Source organism: Somniosus microcephalus, chromosome 23, assembly GCF_052327205.1.
Source record: "Somniosus microcephalus isolate GS21.2 chromosome 23, FLI_Smic_1.0, whole genome shotgun sequence".
NCBI lineage: Eukaryota > Metazoa > Chordata > Chondrichthyes > Squaliformes > Somniosidae > Somniosus > Somniosus microcephalus.
In genome coordinates this window covers 33,261,672-33,285,225 of record NC_141009.1, presented here as the reverse complement: position 1 = coordinate 33,285,225, position 23,554 = coordinate 33,261,672, and the positions used below count along the sequence as shown (strand labels likewise).

Here is a 23,554-nt window from a genome sequence, read left to right as displayed (position 1 = left end):
TCACCCCAGCAAAGGGGTCTCTCTTATTCCAACCCCATTGCAATAGGCTCCTTTTCCCCCGGCTCCCAACTCAACAGGGTTTATCTTTCTCTATCTTCTTCACCACAACAGAACCTGGGTTAAGTTTTTGTGTGTCCGATTCCATTGGCCAGAAGGCAAGCATTGTGATTTTAGGCCCACTACTGCTCAATTCCTGCCCAAAAGCAAGAATGAAAATCAGCCTCCCTTGTGTCTCTCACCCCTTCTCCCTCAAAGTGTCTCTTTTTTCCTTGATATAATTTGGTGACAGCTGCACCACAAATCCAGAAAGTTATGGTCACTTATGATGGGAAACCTTGGTTACACCTTCCTGAAAATGAATAGACAACAGAAGCACTTGAAAAAATCATTAAGGTCAAAGATTCAGCTGTAGCTGCAATCCACTGAGAAAAAATAAATCTATGAAGTTAGGCTACAAAAACAAAGGGGCAGATTTTCACTTTCGGTGGTGGTGGAAAACTACTCGGCCACTCTCTATCCAACCCGCCCGATTTTCCTTTCCATTGATTTCAAAGGATTGGAAAATCGGGCAGGGTGTGCTGCTACTGCCAGTTTTCCACCACCACTGAAAGTAAAAATCAACCCCAAAATCTTATGGAATCTTATTGTTGGTTTCATCTAATGAGACTTAATTATTGGCTTCAACTAATGCAGCTTCGTTATTCCATCAGGTGACGTCAACAATCAGATCATGGATTCAATGTTTTGTAATATTTTGTTAAATTTGTGTATATATTGAAATCTTTTGCAACAAAATATTCCATGTATGAAAGCTTGCTATGTTTAGCACTGATTAATAGCTGCTTAAAACAAAATTGGTTATGGTGAAATATTTGTTAAAGAAATGCTGAAGTTATTTTGAGGCCTGATGTAATAAACTTTTACTCGGGTACCACATGTTTCATGACTCTATGATCCCACGACCTTAATGAGAAATTTACTGAACGAAAGGTAGAGAGTACGAAAGAAAAAGAGAACTTGCATTTATATAGTGCTTTTCAGGTCCTCAGGCCATCCCAAAGTTGTAATATAAGGAAACTTTCGTTTAACCGGAGGTTAAAAGTCCGGAAAGCTCTATCTACCGGCAAAATTCAGGAGCCGTTTTCTATAAGTTTTTTTTACTTCTCGTTGCTTTTTTTTTCCTAGTCAGGCTCTGCAAGGTCTGTAGCTAAGCAACAGCTTCAGCTAGAGACGCTTGCAGCTGCAGCTGACTGTTTTGAAGCTGTTGCTAAGCAACAGGGTTTGTTGATTCACACGGAGTTGAAAAGCTCTGTATGTTTTAACATTGCCGCTGGTTTATACGGCAGATTTGATCTAACGGCATCAGCTCGGTCCCGTCAGTGCCGGATACCAGAAAGTTTCCTGTATAAGGAAACGCAGCAGCCCATTTGTGCTCAGCAAGGTCCCACAAATGGCAATAAAGAAGATGACCAGATATTCTGGGTTTTTTTGAGGTATAAATATTGGCCAAGTCACTGGGAGAGTACCCCTGTTCTTTGAATAGTGCTGTGGGATCTGCTGCATCCACCTGAGGGGGCAGACGGCGCCTTGGTTAAACGTTTCATCCAAAAGATGGCACCTCTGACAGTGCAGTGTCAGCTAGATTATGTGGTAATTTTGGAGTGGGATTTGAACTCACAACCTTCTGTCTCGGAGGTGAGGGTGCTACTCCCAACAACCAATAGTATAAAATTACCAGTGAAGAGTAAAATGAAGGTTCTGCAAAGAAGATGAGCATGAGGTTGCACAACAATTTAGTATCAGCATTTCCTCTTTCTTGATGTTGCTGAAGAGCTAGAGTGTACTTGAGCACTGCAAGGAGATGCCAATAAACAACATGTTTTTTGCCCATACCAATGAATGTGGATGAGGTGTTCTTGTGATGTTTTCCTCTGAATTGTGCACAAAGTTTGCCTGTCAGTGACCTACTCCTAGTAGAGAATACCCAACAATTTGGTGTGGAAGACTTTTAAGACCATCAGACTAAGATAGGCATGTATGAGTGAAGATAAGTCAGGAGAAAACAACTGTGCTATTGTGTGTAAACACAGACTTCACTGACGAGCACGTCTGTTGTAATTGAGATATGAAAAAGCCACATTGTTCCCATTCTGTTCAGTGGCTTCCTGTGCATAATATGAACAAGGAGGGTAGGCATGACCTTTTTGAGGCCTGCGTGAAGCATCTGGACAGCAAGATGCATTCAAAGTCCACTGGATTCTTCTTTTACTTAATAATTATGCTGCCCATCTTCATGAGATGAGCAGCCTGTGCAGCATATGTCTCCTTTCTCTGCTGTACAACAGTACCTGAAAGCTGCAGTACGGACATCATCAGAACTATTAGGGCAAATTATCGTACCTACCTTCTCAAGCTCTACATGGTTTCTTATGATCCCAACTGAAAGCACATTTGGACTTCATAATAGTGGTTGACCTCCTTGCTATTACTTTGCCCAACATTACTCTTAGACTATCGTTAGTTGCTTTTGCAGAACATGGAAATGCACCAGAAGAACAAGCTTCAAACTCTGTTTGCCACTTAAAACACATATTGGAGTACCTTAGGGAGTACATTGATCTGTCTGCTGAAGTAGACTTTGAGGTAGGTGACACTTAATGATTGGCTGATCAACAGCTGGGCGCTGTCAGACTCAGAAATCACAGCACAAATCAGGTTAGAGGAGAATGACCATGACTATGACTTCCCTGCAATCAAGCAAACACCAGCTAAGGCAACATTAGACAGCCTGGAGACACTGCACCTCTTTGCAATACAGCAGTGATGTTGCATCTTGAGTTGGCTCTTCTTGCCAATCTAGAGGGCAGTTTGAGAGTACTGTGGGCAGGGGTGGGGGGAGGAGTCCTGCTTCTCCTGACTCCATGGGAACGTTTTTTAAATTTCTTTTTACAAAATCTTACCTTTTGGTGGTGGTTGCTGCTTCGGTTGTAGCGACTGCTTAGGAATGCTGAGCAGAGCAGGCCTGGCGCCTGCTCTACTCATCACAATCTAATTTTTAGAGCCCCTTTTTGCATAGTTAGGGCCCGAAAGCCTTTTTTAGATGGCTGCCAGGGACGCCTGAAAAATTGCCCTACCCAATATCAGGTCGGATGTCTTTCAGGCATCCTTGGGGTGCAGGGCGCAACAAGGTCCAATTTCTACTCCACAGTGTTCAAAGTGTTACTGGTTACTCTAATATATGGGGGGAAAAACTTGATGTTACATAAATCAGGCACAATTAAAATCTCTCATGGTTAAACTGCTCATTATAAACCAATTTGATTGTAGATAGATTGCATTAAATTATTTTGATTACATAATATTTTTATTAACACATTTGAATTAGCATGTATTATTGGATGGTGCTATACTAGGTTACATTTAAACAATAAACATTATCTCTGCTAATACTTAAAAATCTCACTGTTCCTGCGAATACCCAATGTCAGTTCTCAATACGAGTTCAAGACTGACTTTTCATTTGTATACACCTTGTATACGTAGAAGATAATGTGGTTAAACCTGCTAGGATCTGACATGTTTTCCAGTTATGTGATCATAACAATATGACTTGTGTAACCAAAGAAATCTGGTAGTTCCTGAAAGCTTTGAATATTTAAAGCATGTATGCTTCAAGTTTGTTGGATGGTTCAGGGTATTAGTAAACTTATTGTCTGTGAATTATAATATTGTATTGGTGAAGTCATGCCAGTTGGGTCCAGTGGTTACCCAACTTTCATCCTGCCCTGGCTTAAACTTCACCACCTTAGAGAAGGGTTGCTAGCTGGGGATGCAGAGGATCTTTGCTGTGGATCGCACCAGTTTTCACTCTCTCTACTGGCTGTCTTAAACCTGCCTCCACTTTCTGTTATGACATTGCCAAGTGAAACATTTTTACCTTTGTTCCTGGGATGTGGGTGACCCTGGCAAGACTGCATTTATCACCCATCCAGAAGAAAATGGAGGATTTTCTACTTGAACCACTGAAGTCCTGTGGTGATGGTGTTCCCACAGTGGTGTTAGGCAGGTAATCCCAAGATATTAACGCAGTGAAGATGAAGGAATGGCGATACATGTCCAAGTCGCAATGGTGTGTGACTTGGTTGGTAACTTGGAGGCACTTGTATCCCTGTGAAATTGCTGCTCTTTTTTCTCTCAGTGATAGAGTTTGCATGGGAGGGAGGTGCTGTCGAAGTAATTTTGGTGAGGTGCTGCAGTGCATTCTGTAGATCGTACTGCAGCCACAGTACACTGGTGATGGAGAGAGTGCATATTGAGTCTGCTGAGAGGAGCATTGATCAAAAAAACTGCTCTGTCCTGGATGGTGTTGAGCTTCTTATTTTGCATCTGTACCCATCTACGTGAATGGTGAGTATTCTATTGCACTTCTGACTTGAGTCTTGTAGATGGCAGATAGGCTTTTGAGAGACTGGGAGATGAGCCACTTGTCATAGAGTAGCCAGCCTCTGTCCTGCTCTTGTAGTCATGGTGTTGATTTGAATGATGCAGCTTCTGATCAATGGTGACCCCAAAGATGTTAATGAAGCGGGGACTATGTGATGGTGGTGCTGTTGAGGGTCAAGGGGTTACGACTGGTCTTTCTCTTGTTTGAGATGGTCATTACCTGGCACTTATGTGGCACAAATATTACCTGCCAATTGTCAGCTCAAGCCTGGATGTTATTCAAATCCTGCTGTAGACTGGCAGGCTGCTTCAGTGTTGGAGGGCTTGAAGCTGAACACTAGAATTGCAAGTGAACTGCCCCACTCCTGATCTTATGATGGAGGGAAGGTCATTGATGAAGCAGATGAAGATGGTTGAGCTGAGTACGCTTCCCAGAGGAACTCCTGCAGTGTTATCCTGGGGCTGTGACGACAGGCCTCCGACAATCACACCCATCTTCCTTTGTGACGTGTGACACCAGCTGCAAATATTTTGCCAAATTGTGACCATTCAAGAATTGAATCAAAACTGTCCATAACTTAAATGTACAATGTTTACAGTTAGCAGAGGCTGAGATTTTCACTTCTTTATCATGGTCACATTTAAACTTGGGATCCAGAGGTAAGCTAACTCAAAACACCAAACAGTGTCCCAAAAAAGGAATTTTTTTCTGTTGTAGGGAAAGAAAGGAAACTGATAGTTGTGTTGGTTTTGCGACATTTACTCCCACTTAGAGAAAAATACTAAGTGTATTTTGAGTAAACCTGTTAAAGGATCTCGGGCTATTCTACAATGGAATTCAAGATACTTTAAAATTGTACAATGATGTGTGAAAAATATTCACAAGATGAAGTTGCTGCAGCAAAAATCTAATTATATATTAGTTTGGCTGTTTTGTTAACTGCTTTTGTAATAGCAAGATTTTTTCAAAGATTTTGAGTTTTGACTTTTGATTGGTTTGCTAACCCTTTTTATTTGTTATAGGAGATCAATGGTTGGTACTATCTGCTTGGAGAGGATCTAGGTCGGACAAAGCACTTGAAAGTGGCCACACGTCGCCTCAAACCAATTCAAGGTATACATTATGGTATGGTTCTCAATAGTTTTCAGTGCCATGATGTGATTTTTTTTCCCAATTAAAATGTTGATATAAGAGAGACTGTTGCTCTAAGAAGAATATTTTTAATGAACAACCCCAACTTCTCTAGTCTCTCCACATAACTGAAGTCCCTCATCCCTGGTATCCTCCTCGTACATCTCTTCTGCACCCTCTCCAAGGCCTTGACATACTTCCTAAACTGTGGAGCCCAGAACTGCACACAATGCTCCAGCTGAGGCCTAACCAGTGTTTTATAAAGGTTTGGCATAACCCCTACTCTATTCCTCTATTAATAAGTCTATATGCTTTTTTAAAAACCTTCTCAACATACACCTCCAGGTCGCTCTGTTCCTGCACCCCTTTAAAATTGTACCATTTCATATTGCCTCACCTCATTCTTCCTACCAAAATGTATCACTTCATACTTCTCTCTGTTAAATTTCATCTGCCATGTATCTGCCCATTTCACCAGTATGTCTATGTCTTGAAGTCTGTTACTATCCTCCTCATTGTTTACTACATTTCCGAGTTTCATATAATCTGCAAACTTTGAAATTATTCCCTGTATACCCAAGTCCAGATCATCATTAATATATATCAGAAAGACCAGTGGTCCTAATACCGACCCCTGGGGAACACCACTGTATACCGACCTCCAGTCTGAAAAACAATCATTTACCACTACTGTCTGCTTTCTATCCCTTAGCCAATTTTGTATCCATGCTGCCACTGTCCCTTCAATCCCATGGGCTTTCATTTTGCTAACAAGTCCATAAACACAACATCAACTGCACTACCCTTATCAATCCTCTCCGCTACTTCATCAAAGAACTCAATCAAGTTAGTCAAACGCAATTTACTTTTAACAAATCCATGCTGACTTTAATTTATTAGAAAGAAAGAAATATTTGCATTTATATAGCACCTTTCACAACCTCAGGACATCCCAAAGCGCTTTACAGCCAATGAAGTACTTTTGAGATGTTGCCACTTGTAATGTAAGAAACACGAGAGCCAATTCTCACACAGCAAGCTACCACAAACAGCAACCAGATCATCTGTTTTTAGTGATATTGATTGAGGCATAAATATTGGCCAGGACACTGGGGATAACTCCTCTGCTCTTCTTCAAAATAGTGCCACGAGATCTTTTACGTCCACCTGAGAGGGTAGACAGGGCCTCGAATTAATGCCTCATCCAAAAGACAGCAACTCCAACGTATCAGCCTCGGTTTCTGTGCTCAACTCTCTGGATACTTTTCCAAATGTCAATTACTTTTGTCCCAGATTGTTGTCTCTAAAATTTTCCCCAACACTGACGAGACAAAACGATTTTTATTGTTTTTTGATCAACTCAATTAACTATTTTCTTGAAAGTTGTGTAATTCTGTTTTCCATTCACATCTCACTGCATTTCAAATAATTCCTGCAGCCTTCTCAATCTGCCCCTTTTAAGTTGATTCTGGGACTTCTTTGATTTGAAACAACAGATCACTTTGAAACAACAGATCACTTTTTAGATTCAGGTCTTAATGTTCAATGCAAAGGAGACCTGCAAATCTAAAAATGTTCATTGAGCAAGTATACAATCTAAATGGTGTTGTGAATAACTTTGCACGGAATTTGCGGTCCGGATGACAGCAAACTTTGAAACTGACCGCAACTTCGGGCAGGCGCATGTGGAAATTCTGAAGTTACGGTCTGTTACTCACAGCTCTGACACAGCTCCCCTGCCACAGACAGCAATCTGTGTAAACTCAAATCAGGGAAACTGACTAAAACTTTGGCTCTTCCGCAGTAATTATGCTGTTAAATTCCCCACTAAAAGTTAGACCCAAAGGAATTAGGTCTAACTGGGGTTTTAACAGCGTATTGACTGTTAAACAAAGGTTAAGGGCCTGAGAAACTAATTGTAATTTTGTGCAGTGTGAAATTTATCCATTTTAATTAAAATTTAAACTTTTAAGAAACTTTAAAAAATAAAATGTAATTTAAAAAAAAAGTTTGTTCATCTTTATTTTAGGTTTGCCTTTTCCCCATGTGTGAGCCCCAATCTTTGTTTTGCTCTCTCTAACATTTTTTAAAAAGTTAGAATTTTAAGCGCTTTACCCACTTCCTTGTTGGCTGTCTGTGAGAATTCTGGGTTTTGATTGGCTGCTTAGGCAGCTCGTTGACGTCACAGCAGCTCGCATAAGGGGATCTCCACTAACCTCCGTTGATTTGAATTGAACGTTGAAAAACCCCGAAGTTCGCGACACAGAAATCGCGAGATCCTTGTGCGAAGCTTACTTTGGGGCCAGCTGCGAACGTCTTCGCTTCGGCAAATTCCGGGCCATTAACTGCATCTTTACAGTTTGGTTGGTGTTGGTTTAAACAGATTGCACTCGAGTGGATGTAGGCCTGTGAACAAGAACAGATTGGTATATGCAAAGTATTTTTTCAGAACTACAGGACAAGATTTAAGAATGACCAAAAGTTTTATTTGTCCATTTCAGGGGCTGCCATGAAAAATTATGCAGTAGAAAATGAGATCAGAGGCATTGAGGATATGCTGCAATTGAAGGTATGCTTGTATCTCTTGGTGAAATGTTGAAGTAATTTCTGGAATTTGAGCTTTAGTAGTTGTTAATAACATCTAAACTTTAATATTATCTAAAGCCACTTTGATGTTTGCTGAGACTTATTTGTTCAGATTCTATTCTTAGAAAAATAATGTTCATTATAGAATTTTAAAATTCCTTCGCTTTCATGATTGTTAATTTTTTTGTAATTTTGAACCTTTTTATATAAATCTAATAAAGATTACATTTTTTACATTAATATTGCTATATTATCACTTGCAATTTTGCCTTGTAAGAATGTAGGACATAAATAGCCTAGCAAGATGGGCTAATAAGTGGCAAATGTAGTTCATTGTAGAGAAATGTGAAATAATACAATTTGGAATTCAGAATAGGGAAAGGAAATACATCTTAAATGGTAATATTTTAAATGGCATAAAGGAACACTGGGACCTTAGTGTGAATGTGCACAGGTCATTGAAGGTTTCAGCACAAAGGCAGATTAAGTATTTGGTAGAAGTATGGAGGTAATGTTCAACTTATACATGACCTTAATTAAGCTCCAGTTAGAATATTGTGCACAATTTTGGACAGTCCATGATAGGATGCTTATAAAAACAATGGAATAGTGCTGTTAATATTTACTAGGATATTACATGGGATGAGAAATTTGAGAAGTTTGGGCTTTCCCACCAGAATTGAGAAGGTTAAAGGGTAACCTGATAAAGGTTTTCAAGATCAAGAAAGGGTTATAATAGTGATTAATTGTTTCCATTGGCCATTGAGATGGTAACAAGGGCACAACTTTAAGATAATCACAAAAATAAGGTTAGGTCAGAAAAATTATTTACCAAGAGGATTGTTAGAATGTGACATTCTCTGCCACCAACTGTTGTTGAAGCAGTTCTTAAATTCTTTCAAATGGAATTAGTTACTTGATAAAAGAGCATGGGGAGGAAGCTGTAGAACGAGATTAGCCTAATACCATTGAAGACATGATGTGCTAAATGGTCTGTTTCTGCACTGCTTGTATACAGACTAACATTATGATTTTCAAATTATTTCTATGTTTTATTTGTGGTATATGTGCTTCATACTGGAGTTGGGAAACATTTTATGTTGCATAAATATTGAATAGTCCTTTTTATGAAAGGTCCCCAATGCATTTTTTTATTAATGGTTGTTATGCTAAGAAAAATGTTTTGATTGTGATTTATATGTGAGACAAAGATGGGAAATAATAAAGTAAACATTGGAGTTGAAATAGGAAACTCGATTCAACAGTGTTTACACTTTGTCCGTGCGTAAGGATTAAATTCTCTTGTGCAACACTTTGTACTCTGGATATTTTATAATATTCACATAGGGATTTTTACTTAAAAAAAAGTTACCCTAGATATTAATCATTGTAATTATTGTTTAACCTACTGTCGGTATCCAGTCCCACAAAGCACTTTGATTGTACTTTAGCTTTTTCTTGCCTGATCCTTAATTATATAAATCAATCATGAAACAACATTGAGTCATAGACACTGAGGAAGTAGAGGAAACACAATTGGATGTTTTTTTAACTGCATTAGAATTTTAAACCTTTCACTATCAAACATAAAAAGGGGTTTTCTTCAGTTTAATCCACACAATATCTTTTTACTCACTGTTAAGCAGAATCTGCTAATCATTCGTCACATTGTTTCTAGCACCGAATCAGTTTCAGTTTAATCCTCAGTTAAATGATCACTGCTAGCCAATGCCTGTTATTGCCCTATGTTATTGGGAATACTATAATAAACATTTCTCACCAGTATGTAAACATGCTGCAAGGAGCAAACTGCAAAGATTAGGAGGAATCAAGGGAATACTAAGTACTTCATAGAAACCAACCAGACATAAAAGTAAGTTTATTTCTTGCTGAGTGAAATTTTCAGGAAACCTTCTGGCTTATCGTTCAGAGGCATGCAGCAGAGCCAGAGGTTTGGGAGGTGAAAGGTTGCTTCCTGCGATTCTTCTAAATCTGGGTTCCCATGGGTGGCTATGCCAACTAAACTACAGCCCACTCTGAAACTCTTAAGCCAGGAACACACAGCTTCGGGAAATTCGTTCTGTGTCCCAACAGTTCATTGTACATGTGAAGCAATGAATCGATTTAATGGAATAGATCTTTGAAAGAGTCAGGTCTCTAAAAGTAGAAGGCTCTGCAAACTGGGGTGGTTGTTGTAGAAAAATAGAAATTACAGCATAAAAGGAGATCATTCAGCCCATTGCAAGAAGAACTATTAGGATTCAACAATGCTCCAAGCAATTGGGCAACAGGTATAACATTTATGAACTCAATTTAATAATATGTACAGGAGATTAATTCATTTTTTGAAGCAGTGTTTATGAATTTTGTTCACTTCATAGCATTCCTAATTCAAGTAAGTGAGTTTGATTTGTATGGCTTTTACTACCGTTTAATTTTTCTTGTCAAATTGGTTGTATATTTATGTCAAATTGGTTGTATATTTATGTCAAATATGTAACTAACTTCAAAATAGAAATAATTTGATTATTTTTCAACTCTGGTTTAAATCTTGCGGCATATTTTGAAGTATGGAATTTAGTATGTTCTACTTCAGTATTAAAAAGTCCTAAAGATGCATTGAAACTTACTGAAAGTTATGGCTGTAGAAAGTGGCAACATTTTTCTACTTTGGGTAGATTTCAATCATTGGAAGTTCATAGATACAAAATATTATTTTGGTCAGTAAAATGTAAACTAGAGATACTGGAATTAATGCAAGGTTTGAGATTTCAAGATTCATACATGGTATATTTAAAATAAGTTACTTTGTAAAGTCAATATTTTCTCATGATTTACAAGTTAGTTTGTTGGCTTCTAAAATCCAACCTGGGGAGTTAGACATGGATTATAACGGTATGCTGGGTTAGACACATTACAACAAGTGAGCAACTGGTCGTGGCAGAAAAAGAGAAGGAACCTACTGTCTGGAGGGTCAACTTGTGACCTGTCTCAGCTTATGACCCTGGGGATCTGGATCTTATGGGACCTTTTTATAATAAGAAGGATGCTTCCCAAGTGGCAAGTATTGGTACAGTTGTTGGTTAACGAGCAGTGTGTGGGTGCCAAGCACTGTGCTGCAGAAATCACCTTGGGTGGATGACTCCACTAGCCACGTGCACAGGCTTGAAAGACAATTTTGCAACAGTACAGTCCACCAGTGAGCATGTGGCAACTCCGGGGAGATTTGCACTGGAGCCCAGCCCCCCCCATGCCATACGGCTTAAGAGTAGTTGATGCTTCTCGCATCGATGCTCAGATTGAGAGACCTGGGGTTTCAAAGTGGCAGAGGCTATCTGTTCTGCCTTCACTGATCTCATTGATGCCATTTAGGACTATTGTGATACCGATACTGAGGCCCAACAGTTATAATTTGCTGGGTCTATAACGAAGACTTCCATGCGGTTTGCCATCCACTCCTACTGGCTTCCTGCTGAGAGTTCAAATCGTCCCAATCTTATTTGGTTATTTAAAATTTTGCACATAAGTTGTTGTACGTGCATCGAGTGCTCTTGCAAAGATTTGGGAACAAGTTTCATCAGGTGTGATGAATGGATCATCTGTGAGTTGCATGGACAATTTGAGGTACTGTAGGTGAAGGCATATTTAGGGAGGGCATGCAGAAGATGTAAATAGATCTGTTAATATTGTGGGCACAATTTCAAATTAAGAGAAGATATTCTATATGAAAGCTTGATTGCTAGTTCTCACAGTGGCCACAATTTCAGGCTGCTCCTGCTGCTCTCAGTTTACCTGCTACACCTGGTGGCCGCCTTTCTTCAGGGCCTCTATCACAATCCCTGTTTGAAAGACAAAGTTGTGTAACAAGCAGCCATCTACCATGCTCCTTGATACCTTGGGGAATAAAGAAAGGGCAGGATGCCCTCAGATTTGTCTAATTACCAAAAGCGCGCGTCAGCACATCAGTGCTGTGTTCAATAATAACTCAAGCGGATGCAATCATCTTTTTTATACCTATGCTCAGCCGGTGTCCTGAGGCATCATGAGCCATGGCTGCAGAGAATAATCTTGATAGCCCAGGAGACTTGTCAGTCAAATATTAGTGTGGACAGTGGACTAACTTAAAATGAAGGCATTGTGATAGCTGCCTGGAAAGTGAGCATTAACTTGCGTAATGTGGTTCTGATGTTTGCAAATGAACTGTACGTTGAGAGACTGGAATCCTTCTCTATTCATGTAGGTAATTACATTGTGTAAAAGAGCAAGTAGGTACATTCTATACTTCCTAGACCATCAGGAATCCTGTCACTCTCAAGCAAACCGTCCATCGCCACTTGCTTTATTTTTGTCTTAAGCTATTGATTTCCCAGTGATGAACCCAAATCTTAAAAGTTGAGTGCAGATGTGACCTTGATTGCCACTGGCAGTGCTGTGTGCCTGTGGAATAGTTTGGTTGTGGATCAATTTGGTACATGCAGCAAAACTCTGTCAAAGCAGCACTTGTAAATTGACATGCTGATCATCTGACAAATAGATGTGTGTGCCTCTACCTGTAGATTCAGCAGTCTGGGGTATTGGTGGTTGGGTGCTGAGTGGTGCAGGCTGACTTTCAGAACATCCCTTTGCTGGCCCTACACTACCTCCTCCAATATGGGAGGATTCCTTCAGGCAAATTGGCACTTTAACAGCTGTTGAGTGGGGTGGAGGCATAGTAGGCTGCAATAGAAAAACAGGAAAAATGGTTGAGAAATGGCTTGAAAATTATGCAAAGAATCCTCTCTCAGGGATTTTGAAATTAACTTCTGTATACAACTAAGTCCCTAGCAGGTAGATGATAGGTAAAAGACTCAGGCCAGAATTTTCCGGGGTGACAGCGGGCGGGATCGGTGGCGCGTCGGGTGGGAAAGTGTTTTTTTTTTGACAACGGGTCGGGAACCTGCTGTCAACCCGCCGCAACGCGCCTTTCCCAATGCCGGGTCTGTCAGCGCTGAGCAGACCCGATAGGCAGTGGTGGGCAACCTAATTAAACTAATTATAGTATACTTACCAGATCTTTAACAGGCTTTTTTACCATTTTAACTTTAACTTCATGGCCATGGGAACCATGCGGTTCGGTGACCACGTCTGTCAACCTGAGGTGGGAGTTCAGTGGCCATTGCTCCAGCTGATTACTTGACAGCTTCAAATGTACAGTAAAAGCGCCCACCCAACAGAGATCGCTTTCCTCAGCCACAAGCTGTTCCTCACTGTATTTCCACAACAGATTCAGCATGCTGCAAGTCTTTCCACAAGTCTCCATCTAGTCTCACCTCATTACCTCACTCACCATTGACAGATTGCTTCTGCCATCTCTACCTGCCATCTATTCCATCAGCATGGGTGCTGTTTATACTGTCTCACCTTGGTCCTCAGAATTGGACCACGATGAGTCCCAAACCAGCAGCACCAAGCACACCAGCAGCACCAACAACAACACCAACCTTCTCCGCAATCACCTGATGCTGCACAGGACAGAGGGCATCAGCACCCGAGCACATTGCTGGCCAGGCATGGCCTTGTCATGGCCAGATTTACTTAACTTTACACTGTACACCCTGGCTGCCACATGATGCGCCAGGTTGGCACCACCCCACACCAACACCATAAAGCATCCCTACAATGACCAAGCCATCCCTTTCACACTCACCACCATTGCAGGGGATACCATTATGTCTCACCATTCACTGCAACTCACTAAGCCACTTCCAAAGGTGCACACAAATCTGTCCAAGAACACAAAGTGTTGAAAATAAAGATTTCAATGTTTGACAGCACATTAATAGAAACTTTACATAAACATTGGATAAAACACCAAGTGGCTACCCTTGTGTGTTGTTAGTAGTTAGTTGGTATGATTGGACTAGGATAGGGGTGGCTAGTGAGATGGGGATGTGATAATGTAGATAGAGAGGGATGGGTGGAGGTGCAAGGTAAGTTGATGTGAGTAAAGATGTGCAGGAGTAGGGTAGGGAAGGCAGAGTGATGGGGATGTGATGAGAGGCACAGCAGGATGAGGTTGAGTGTGGCTTTGTACTAATGTTTCGTGATATAATGAGATAATTGAAATGTTTGCGCCATTGCACCCTGGTCCTCCTGATCACATCCCTGCTTGTGCCCTCCTGTGCAATGTGCAACCAGGCGGTGTTGGTTTCCTGGAGAGTGTCTTCCGCCCTTCGGAAGGGAAGAGGACCTCCCTGTGTGCTGTGACTCCCTCTATAAGCATATGGAGGGAGTCATGGGCGAACCTGGGTGCAGCCCTTTGCCTCTCTGCAGCTTTTGTCAGTGTTTGCAGCACTTCAATGCTGTAGAACACTGACAGCACAAATGTCAAAATAAAGTTGGCCATGGTCCCTTTAAGGAAACTGGCTGATGACGCATCATGAATGACGTAACCAGACCTGCATCCTCTAGTTGGCCCGGGAAATGCGCTGGGCGGGCTTAACAAGCCCTATCAACATAAATTCATTTTAGACAGCGGGATGAAGCCAGCAGCGGGCCATGACCCGCCACCGACATCGCACGCCCCGGACCCGCCGAGGTGAGCAAAATCCCGGCCTCAGCGTTCAATGCGCATGAATGTTAGGAAATATCATGGAAGTCAAATCATAGAATCAGGACTTCATTAAGATACTTAAATCAAGTTACCACCTGCTTCATAACATCTCTTTGCTCACCCTACACTTGCTCGTCCAAAATGCACAGATCGATCTTTCTTTCTCTATTTCTCTCTTTCTTTCCCCATCAATTCCCCGACCGAAAATGTGCGTGATCCATTTTCCAGCCAGTATCACCCATTTTACGCCTGAAAATCGGACTAATCTATTGTTATATTTATTGATAATGTAGCAGTTGTTGAGCAAAATCAATGTATTAAACAGCTGCTAATGATTTTGTAAATAAGCTTTTTAGTTGAAACATATTGACTAGAACATGATTCCTTGAAAGGTCATTAGTTTTATATTACTGTTTTTTTTGCGGTGTATTTCAGGTTGCAATCCCACGAGGCAAAGACGGTTTTGGCTTCACCATTTGCTGCGATGCTCCTGTTCGTGTGCAAGCAGTAGACCCAGGCAAGATATTTATACTTCAGTGGTGGTTTAGGCAAAATGAAAAATCATATCTCCTCTTGCTTTACTCACCTAAATATGCTGTGTTATCCCTGCCTTTAAAATAAGAGTTGCAGTATCAGTGATGGATTTGTATCTTTCAATTTAAATTCAAGTACTTTGTGCTTTGTTGGAAAAGGTTTTAAATCATTTCAGATGTGCCGATATTATAAAATGATCTTGGTAGTACTGTTCTCGTTTTACTTATTATTATTCTATGTTAATTCACAACCATAACAATGTGGAAATCGGGCCAAGCTCAAAGCTATCTTTTAGCAGGGACTTGCAGATATGCATGGATGTGATTAAGATTGAGTCTTGCCTTTTTATATCAGATTTTACTTAGAACATAAGAAATAGGAGCAGGAGTAGGCCATCCGGCCCCTTGAGCCTGCTCCGCCATTCAATAGGATCATGGCTGATCGTCTACCTCAACTCCACTTTCCTGCACTATCCCCCTATCCCTTGATTCCCTTAATATCCAAAAATCTATCGCTCTCTGTCTTGAATATACCCAACGACTGAGCCTCTACAGCCCTCTGGGGCAGAGAATTCCAAAGATTCACCACTCTCTGAGTGAAGAAATTTCTCCTCATCTCAGTCCTAAATAAGACCCCTTATTCTGAGACTGTGAACCTGTGTTCTAGACTCCCCAGCCAGGGGAAACATCCTCCCTGCATCTACCCTGTCGAGCCCTGTAAGTTAGTGCTGTTCTACATTTCTGTTTTTTTCCAAAATGTAATTCTATACTTTCATCTAAAAGGATTGTTTAAGTTTACCTTTGAAATGCTGCATTTCAGATTCAATATCTGTTCAGTCCATGTAATCAATCACACATTCTTAATCAGTGCAGTTTTGTTGTTTTTTCCAAGGTGGCCCAGCTGATCAAGCAGGCTTACAATCATTAGATACTCTGTTACAGCTGAATGGACAGCATGTGGAGCAGTGGAAATGTGTGGAGCTGGCTCATGCAATAAGGTAAAACCTATTTAAGTAAAGTAAGATGGCAGTGTTCTAAATTGTATGTCATTAATCAGATGAGCACACAAATCATTTGTCAATTAAGAACTAAATACATCTTAAAGGCTTTATGCAACTGGATAAATATTTTGAATAATGATACAGTGAAGTATGATCAGGAAGAAAATGATAATTCCTTATTTTAAATTTCCACATACAAATAATATTACACCAACTCCAGATCCAGAAATTAAAAAAAATATTATCCAACAACTCAATTCCATTTGTGTCTAATATTCAACTGGAATAATTAAGAATCATCCTTGTGCTCGTTTACATATCCCAGTTCTCCTATGATGTGTATCCTGAGTGGTTATAGCTTAGGAGATGGAAGGCTGCTAAGCTTCCACTGAGGACACTTCAGATGTGGCCATGGTGGGCAACCCCAAGCAGTTCTGGACCTTGAGGGCCCGGCTGCAGACTGCAGCATCTTGGCTTGGACTGGGACAATCTGGCCCAGCCGGTTATGTGGCACTAACAAGGGCACTGGTGGAATGGTTGGCAGGGGAGCAGGCATGCTGTCAATCTGAGAGGACAGCAGGCACCTCTCCCATGGAGCCAAGGCCACTCTACTGGGACTGCACCTCAACACTCCTACTGCTCTGTGCAGTAACAGAGTTTAGGAGTGATGTGACGCTCTGGTAGATCCTGTCAACACTGCCCCCCCCCTGCCATGAGCTAAGATGTCAGGCATCTGAGCTACCATGGCAGCAGTGTGAGCTGGCTTCCACAGGGTACAGGATGTGCAGGTGGACTCAGCCTCCACCAGTTGCAGCCATCTGTCACAAGTTGCGCGCGGCTTTCTCCTGCAAGAAAGAAAGGAGTGTGTTAGTGACTGCCTTGAGAGGTGTTTATAGTATGTGCCTGTCATGGTGGAATACCATGGAGGTGTGAGGAAGTGATGGTTACAATAATGGTGAGAGTAGATGGTGAAGAGTGTGTGAGTAGGAGGTGCAGTGCAGTGATTGGAGGAGAGTGAACACAAGAAGGGGAGAGGGATAATGTAAGTAGTGAGCCTGCAGATGGTGGAGGTGTGAGCGGAGAATGAAAGAGCTGAGAGTTGGGATTCTTACCTTGACAACTCTGGTGAGGTCATTAAACTTCTTTCTACATTGCAGCCATGTCCTGGGAGCTAAGCTCCTGACATTAATCTCCTATTCAACCTCATCCCAGTGGGGACAGACATGTTGCCTGGAGGGCTCTCTACCCTCTGGGGAACAGGATTTCCTTCCTCCTGTCTGCTGCCTGGTCTAGGGTGTCTAATGCAGCATTGGAGAACCTGCGGGTCTGATCTGCAGGTCCTGCAGCCAGGCTTCTTCAGACGCGTTCCTTCCTGCCTGCAGCCAGAGTGCATCTCCCATTTAAGTGGTGTTGACTTCCTTTAAGTGGCATCAGTCAAGCCCGATTTAGCATCCCCCCCCAAACAGGCGGGTAGCTAATGACTAGTGTGGGTAGTGCTGGCTGGCTGGCTGCCTGCCTGACTCATTATAATGAGCTGGCAACACCAATTTCACATGGTCCCAGGGAATTTCTAGGCCACTAAGTTTGATTGTGGTACTTCCTGCGACGAGTGGCATGCTATTAGTTTTTTCTCTGGTGTAAACTTCCAGCAAGTAATCATTTGGAATGTTAATTTATTTTAGTTTATCCTCCGCTTCAATCCCATTTATACTTTCCAGTGACCTCAATTCTTTTTTGATAACACTCTTGCTGTTCTAATACTGAGAGTATTTCTGAATGTTGTGTTCGGCTTCTACAGCTACACTCATTTCTAGTTTCCTCTTTGCCATATTACTTGCCTTTTTACATTTTTTGGAGGTTCCTGTATTTTTCCCAGTGGTTTCACTCACCTTTCTCTTTAGAAGCTTTGTAGTTTGTTTTTCTTAATTATTTCACTTTGTGTTGTTTTTAATCCATTCAGGCTCATCTTTCTCAAGTTTATGTTTTCTAGACCTTAGTATGCACTTAACCTGCATGCTTTGTGGTATGTGCTTTAAGGTGGTGTATTTGTCTTCATGGTATATGATATAGCCTTATCATAAATACATAATCTAAAGATCTCCTGTGCAACAGTTTTGGTGCTTTTATTGCTTCAAGTATTCGAACATGAATTATATCACCGAAGTAAACTATTGTGGATACTACACTGAAGATTGACTTGCTTTACTGAAGTTTCCAGTACAATTGGTTGCATTGGACAGTAAAGGGTAAATTAACAGATGGAAAATCAGGAGCTGATCGTGCACAATTTCCCAATATCCACTACCAGCTGGTGAGGCCCTGTGCCAGGAGTGCACAAGCAGAAAATTTACCTTTCAAGCATCATCCTGTGCTTGTTTTTAATGCTACATTATTTGCTTCTTTACAGAAACTGTCACAGTCAGATCATCGTTTTAATCTGGCGTCTTGTTCCTCGGTTGAAACCCAGCTTTGAACGCATGATAAGAAAACCACCTTACAAGTCAAATCATGATTTGCTGTCTCCACCCAACAAACGTGAAAAGAACTGTACTACCCCATCAGGTTCTGTGGATCACAGAGAAAGTTGCCATTTTGTCTATGATGGTACAGATGGAGTTGTACTGAACAGCTGGGAGCGACGTGAGGAGTTTGACAAGTGTCCACAGAATGGGCCTATGGTCTCAAATGTTGGATCTGAGGGAGACAATATTCTCATTCTTTCACCAATAAAACATGGCAGCCAGGTATGCACCTTATGAAAAGAAAGTTGCTCATTTGATAAAAGTTGTGTGCTAGAAATATTGGATTATTTTGTTTGGAATATAACAACTACTCTCATTTATAGTGTCTTTAACAAAGAGAACCATCCCAAGGCACTTCACAGAAGTGTAATCACCGAGCCAAAGAACAAAATATTAGGAGGCGTGACTAAAAGCCAGGTCAAAGTGGTGGGTTTTAAGGAGGATCTTAAAGGAGGTGGAGAGGCATTGAGGTTTAGGGAGGGGTTTCAAGGGCTTAGGGCCTAGATAGTTGAAAGCATGACCATCAATGGTGGGGCGATGGGAGTGGGAGATGCAGAAGAGGCTAGATTTGGAGGAACGCAGTGTTCTTCGAGGATTGTAAGGCTACAGTGATAAGGAGGGTTGAAGCCATGAAGGGATCTGAACACTAAAATGGGAATTTTAAATTTGAGGCGTTGGGAGACTAGGAGCCAAATTAGGCCAGCAAGCATGGGGCCAATGGGTGAGTGGGACTTGTTGCAGGATACAGGCAGCAGATTTTAGAGGCAATGAAGTCTATGGAGGGTGCAGGATGAGAGTATTGGATAGTTGAGTCTGGAAGTGACAAAGGCATGGGTGAGGATTTTGGCACTAGATGGGCTAATGCAGGGATGGAGACATACAAACATATGAAAATATCTGACAGAGAAAGACCAGCTGCTCCATTTAGCCCACCCAATGTAGTAAGGCAGCACGATTAGACACTTCTTACCCACCAGGAGACATGGAATCTCCTGGGAGAGGTGAAAAAAAATTGAAACCCAAAGCCAATTAGGAAAAATTGCTCTACGCAATCAAAACTAGTCCAGGAGATCATATTGACTATGGCCAAGACTGGTAATATTAGAGAGGCAGTGCTCAAGATGATACGGGGTCAGAAACTCAGCTCTGAGTCAAATACAATGCAGAGGTTGTGAACCTGAAGGCTGTTTATGTTCATAGGGACTGTGGGTTTGCCTGTGGAAGCAAAATTTTGTGCTGGACATAAGGAAACATATCTGGAAATTATCAAAATGGTAGCAGTTCCAAGGTTTAAAGTTTGAATATGGGTTGAATGTTGAAATTTCACTTCACACAACTGAATCACATGATCAAACTAAGTAATGGTCATTTTACTTATAATTTGATTACTTTTCAGATTCTGAGACCAGTACCTCAAGAGAACCATGCCAGTTATGGTACGTGTTTAAGATTAATTATTAATGTAACCCCCTGATGGACAATATTATATTTTAGTCTGTAACTAGAAGCTGTAGACTAGAGCTTAATGTTTAAAACAACTGAAGTTTATTCATCCATGGCAGTTGTGTTTTTATTTGCAGCGATGAACAAAACAGTAACAGCGATTATTTTCCAGCATACACCTTCTCACTCTCGGCTCCTTTCTCTCTAACCTCTCCTTTACCTGAATTATTTCCCTGCCTTTCATCCTTCCAGGCTGGGGTTCGTTCCTGATTGACCTTAATTGCCTTTAAAGATTTTTTAAAGCTATACCACCTTGCCTTGGTCATTCTAATATTTTATACAATTTCCTAAAGCTGTACCCCTATCGTGGATACAGAGCTCTCAAAAGCCTATGGCTCACATATTGTACTTCTCTCACTCTGTTACATTAGTTACATCACAGTCCCTCAATGTCGCACACTGATTTACCTGGGCGAGATTTGGAGCGCATTGCTATTGCTTCTGGCACGATGTCCCACAATTGATACATCTTTGCCAAAAATGAATGGTAATTTGCTTTCCATACTTGGCGCAGGGAGTGATTTTTTTTAAATTCTGCTTTTTGTTAATTTTTTGCTCAGTAAGATGTTGATTTTGAGGTATACAATAACAGCTTGCATTTATATAGCAGCTTTAAAGTGCAAAATGCCCTAAGATGCTTTACAGAGTAATAGTAAGAGGACAGAGACCCTGAGCTAGGAGAGAGTTTAGGAGTGATTAAAGGCTTGGGCAAAAAGATGGGTTCTGAAGACTTTTTTAAAGGATTAGAGAAGTGGAGGGGTTTAGGGTATAAATTACAGAGTGCAGAGTTTAGGCAGCTGAAGGTTCTACCTATAATTGTGGGACAATGGGAGGGGAGATGCACAGGAGGCCAGAGTCACAAGACTGAAGGGATGGGAAGTCTGGAGGAGATTGCAGACTTAAGTGTATCAAGGCTATGGAGGAATTTGAGGACAAGGATTTTACATTTATTGTGTTGTGGGTTAGGAAGCCAGTTATAGAGAATGTCATTTGTGACTTTTGTTATGGCCGACTTGGCGCTGTGGGAGCGGTAGAAACTTGTTTGGAAGGATTCAAGCATGACGTTGCGCGATAGGTGTAAATGGATTTTACAGGCAACAACATATTCAAAGGCCTTGGAGAGGAAGGGAAGGTTAGAGCTGGGACGGTAGCCTGTGGCTAGGGAACCATTTACAATATTGGAAAATGTGGGGTTCAGAAAGGGAAGTTAGATCATCAGGAGTTCAGTCAGAATGGGGTTGAGGAAGCACGATGTAAGTCTTGTGAATGAGCTGAGCATGGTGATACTGGAGGGAGATGAGGAGAAACTGAGGAGAGAGCGTGAGACCGAGTTTCAGAGCTAGAGTAGGGTGGGACTGGGGGGAAGTTTGGCTGTGTGGTCAAAGGCAAGGGGGAAAACAGCAGAGGCAGCTGAACAAATGGTCCCGAGCTTGGTGAACAAGAAAACCATGAGCTCCTCAGAGTTGTCAGAGTTAAGGGTGGTAGGAGCAAGGAAGAGGGGTTTAAGGAGATGGTTGGTAGTGGATAAAAGGAGCTTGGGTTTATTACAGGTTATTTGTAAATGTAGTTCCTTTTTCAGAATGGTTTAATTTTTACCATATGTTATATACATTGTTCTAATATTTATACATGTGTGTATCTAGCAGTGAGGAAATAACATCATGAAGAAAATTGTTAAAGCAATTTGCTTGATTTTATGATACTTGCTACTTCAGTAATAATAGCTTTGAAAAAAAAAGTGATGACTTGATTGGTTGGTTGATTTTGTGATAGTTGCTGGTTATTGATTCATCCCTTTTCCTATCTGTAATGGAACTGGTTAACAATTGGTTCACATTTCATCAGTAGAATATTTGAGGCAATCAGCATCATTAACTTAAAGGATAGTGGTTGCATAAGCCCATCAGAATAGTTTACTGTACAGATTTGTGAAGCTTTTGTCGTGTGATAACTTTGAGATGCTACTGATGTGTGTTAGGCATATGACGCCTCATTACATAGTAGTGCTTTAGTGTTTTACATCCGCTTTAAAAGATTCAACTCCAAACTATATGAAGGGGTATCTCCAGGAGGCATAGTAAAGTTTGTAACGACTATAAATGTATAGTATGTCATTACCAATATTCCTTCACGCATTCACTATTTAATAAATGTGGTTGGCAGTTTATAACAATGGGCAAGTGGGGGGTTTGCATAATACATTAGTGACCACTAGAGAAGGCTCTCAATTTTGTTCTGCATATTTAGGTGGGGTTGCCAGCTCAGGATAACGAGTATGGGTCCAAATTATTATTTGCCTGGCGGCACATGGTATTTGAATTTCAGTGGGATCAGCAAGGGTAAATTACTTTACAGCAAAATTGTGAATTAATGAGTCTAACTAGGCATGAACTCATGGAAAGTAGCCTCAGGTTACATGACAAAGTCCAAGGGTGACAGAAAAACTACTTCAAGACAAAGGGTAGGTTTTCTAAACCTGCCAAAGATTAAGTTACTATCTTCAAAATTCTATCACTGTTGACAAAGGTAGAACTAATTGTGGTGGCGCCACCCTGTGGCATTGGTGTAGAAATACAGTCCGAGATGCTGAAGGACAATACTGGTACCAAATTTCCTGGATTGCATTTACGCAGAAATTATGCTGAAATTTACGCCAGTTTCTCTGCTGATCTTGCCGATGGCAATTTATGCAGAACTCATTTTCCTACGCCAGGACGTAGAAACCAGAGTAAAATGAACTACGCATTTATATAATTTTAACCTTTGCCATGAAAAGGCACACCCTAAACAAATGAACAGTAAAGAGCTGCTCCTCCATTTTATGCGCATAATTCTATTTATGTAATTGGTATGGAAGTACTTATGTGTGTTTATATTTATCTACCTGCATTGGGTAAAGGAAAAAAGCGAATTATTTTTCAGGAACCAATCAGAAACACTTAACTATATTTGAGGAGATGTTGAGGCTACGACATTGATTTGAATGTAATTCAATAAAAGTGCTCTGTCATTATACAGATATTAGAGCGCTTTATTCTTTGCACAGTCATTAAAACATAAGAAATCTTCTTCTTCTTATCGTGTCCACGGACAGCCTATACATAGCCCAGCCAGAACTGGACACATTTTTGCGCCTTGTTGTTGAATTCAGCAGGAAAAGGCCATACGGCTCCTGAAGCCTGCTTCACCATTCAGTAAGATCATGGCTGATCTTCTACCTCAACTCCACTTTCCTGCCCTAT

At 41.0% G+C, this 23,554-nt stretch overlaps 1 protein-coding gene across 5 annotated transcripts in view; it reads left to right on the top strand.

The window, feature by feature from the left end:
- LOC147101798 (regulator of G protein signaling 3-like) overlaps positions 1 to 23,554 on the top strand; it is a 311,192-nt gene that overhangs the window by 102,904 nt on the left and 184,734 nt on the right. For 4 of the 5 annotated variants that reach the window (XM_085965760.1, XM_085965756.1, XM_085965759.1 and 1 more), the window contains exons 8-13: positions 5,467 to 5,569; positions 8,077 to 8,144; positions 15,189 to 15,270; positions 16,179 to 16,284; positions 18,695 to 19,031; positions 20,206 to 20,245. In XM_085965760.1, coding sequence (XP_085821886.1) covers positions 5,467 to 5,569; positions 8,077 to 8,144; positions 15,189 to 15,270; positions 16,179 to 16,284; positions 18,695 to 19,031; positions 20,206 to 20,245 — 736 coding nt within the window. The remainder of the gene's footprint in view (positions 1 to 5,466; positions 5,570 to 8,076; positions 8,145 to 15,188; positions 15,271 to 16,178; positions 16,285 to 18,694; positions 19,032 to 20,205; positions 20,246 to 23,554) is intronic. The other variant, XM_085965757.1, reaches the window with a different exon arrangement.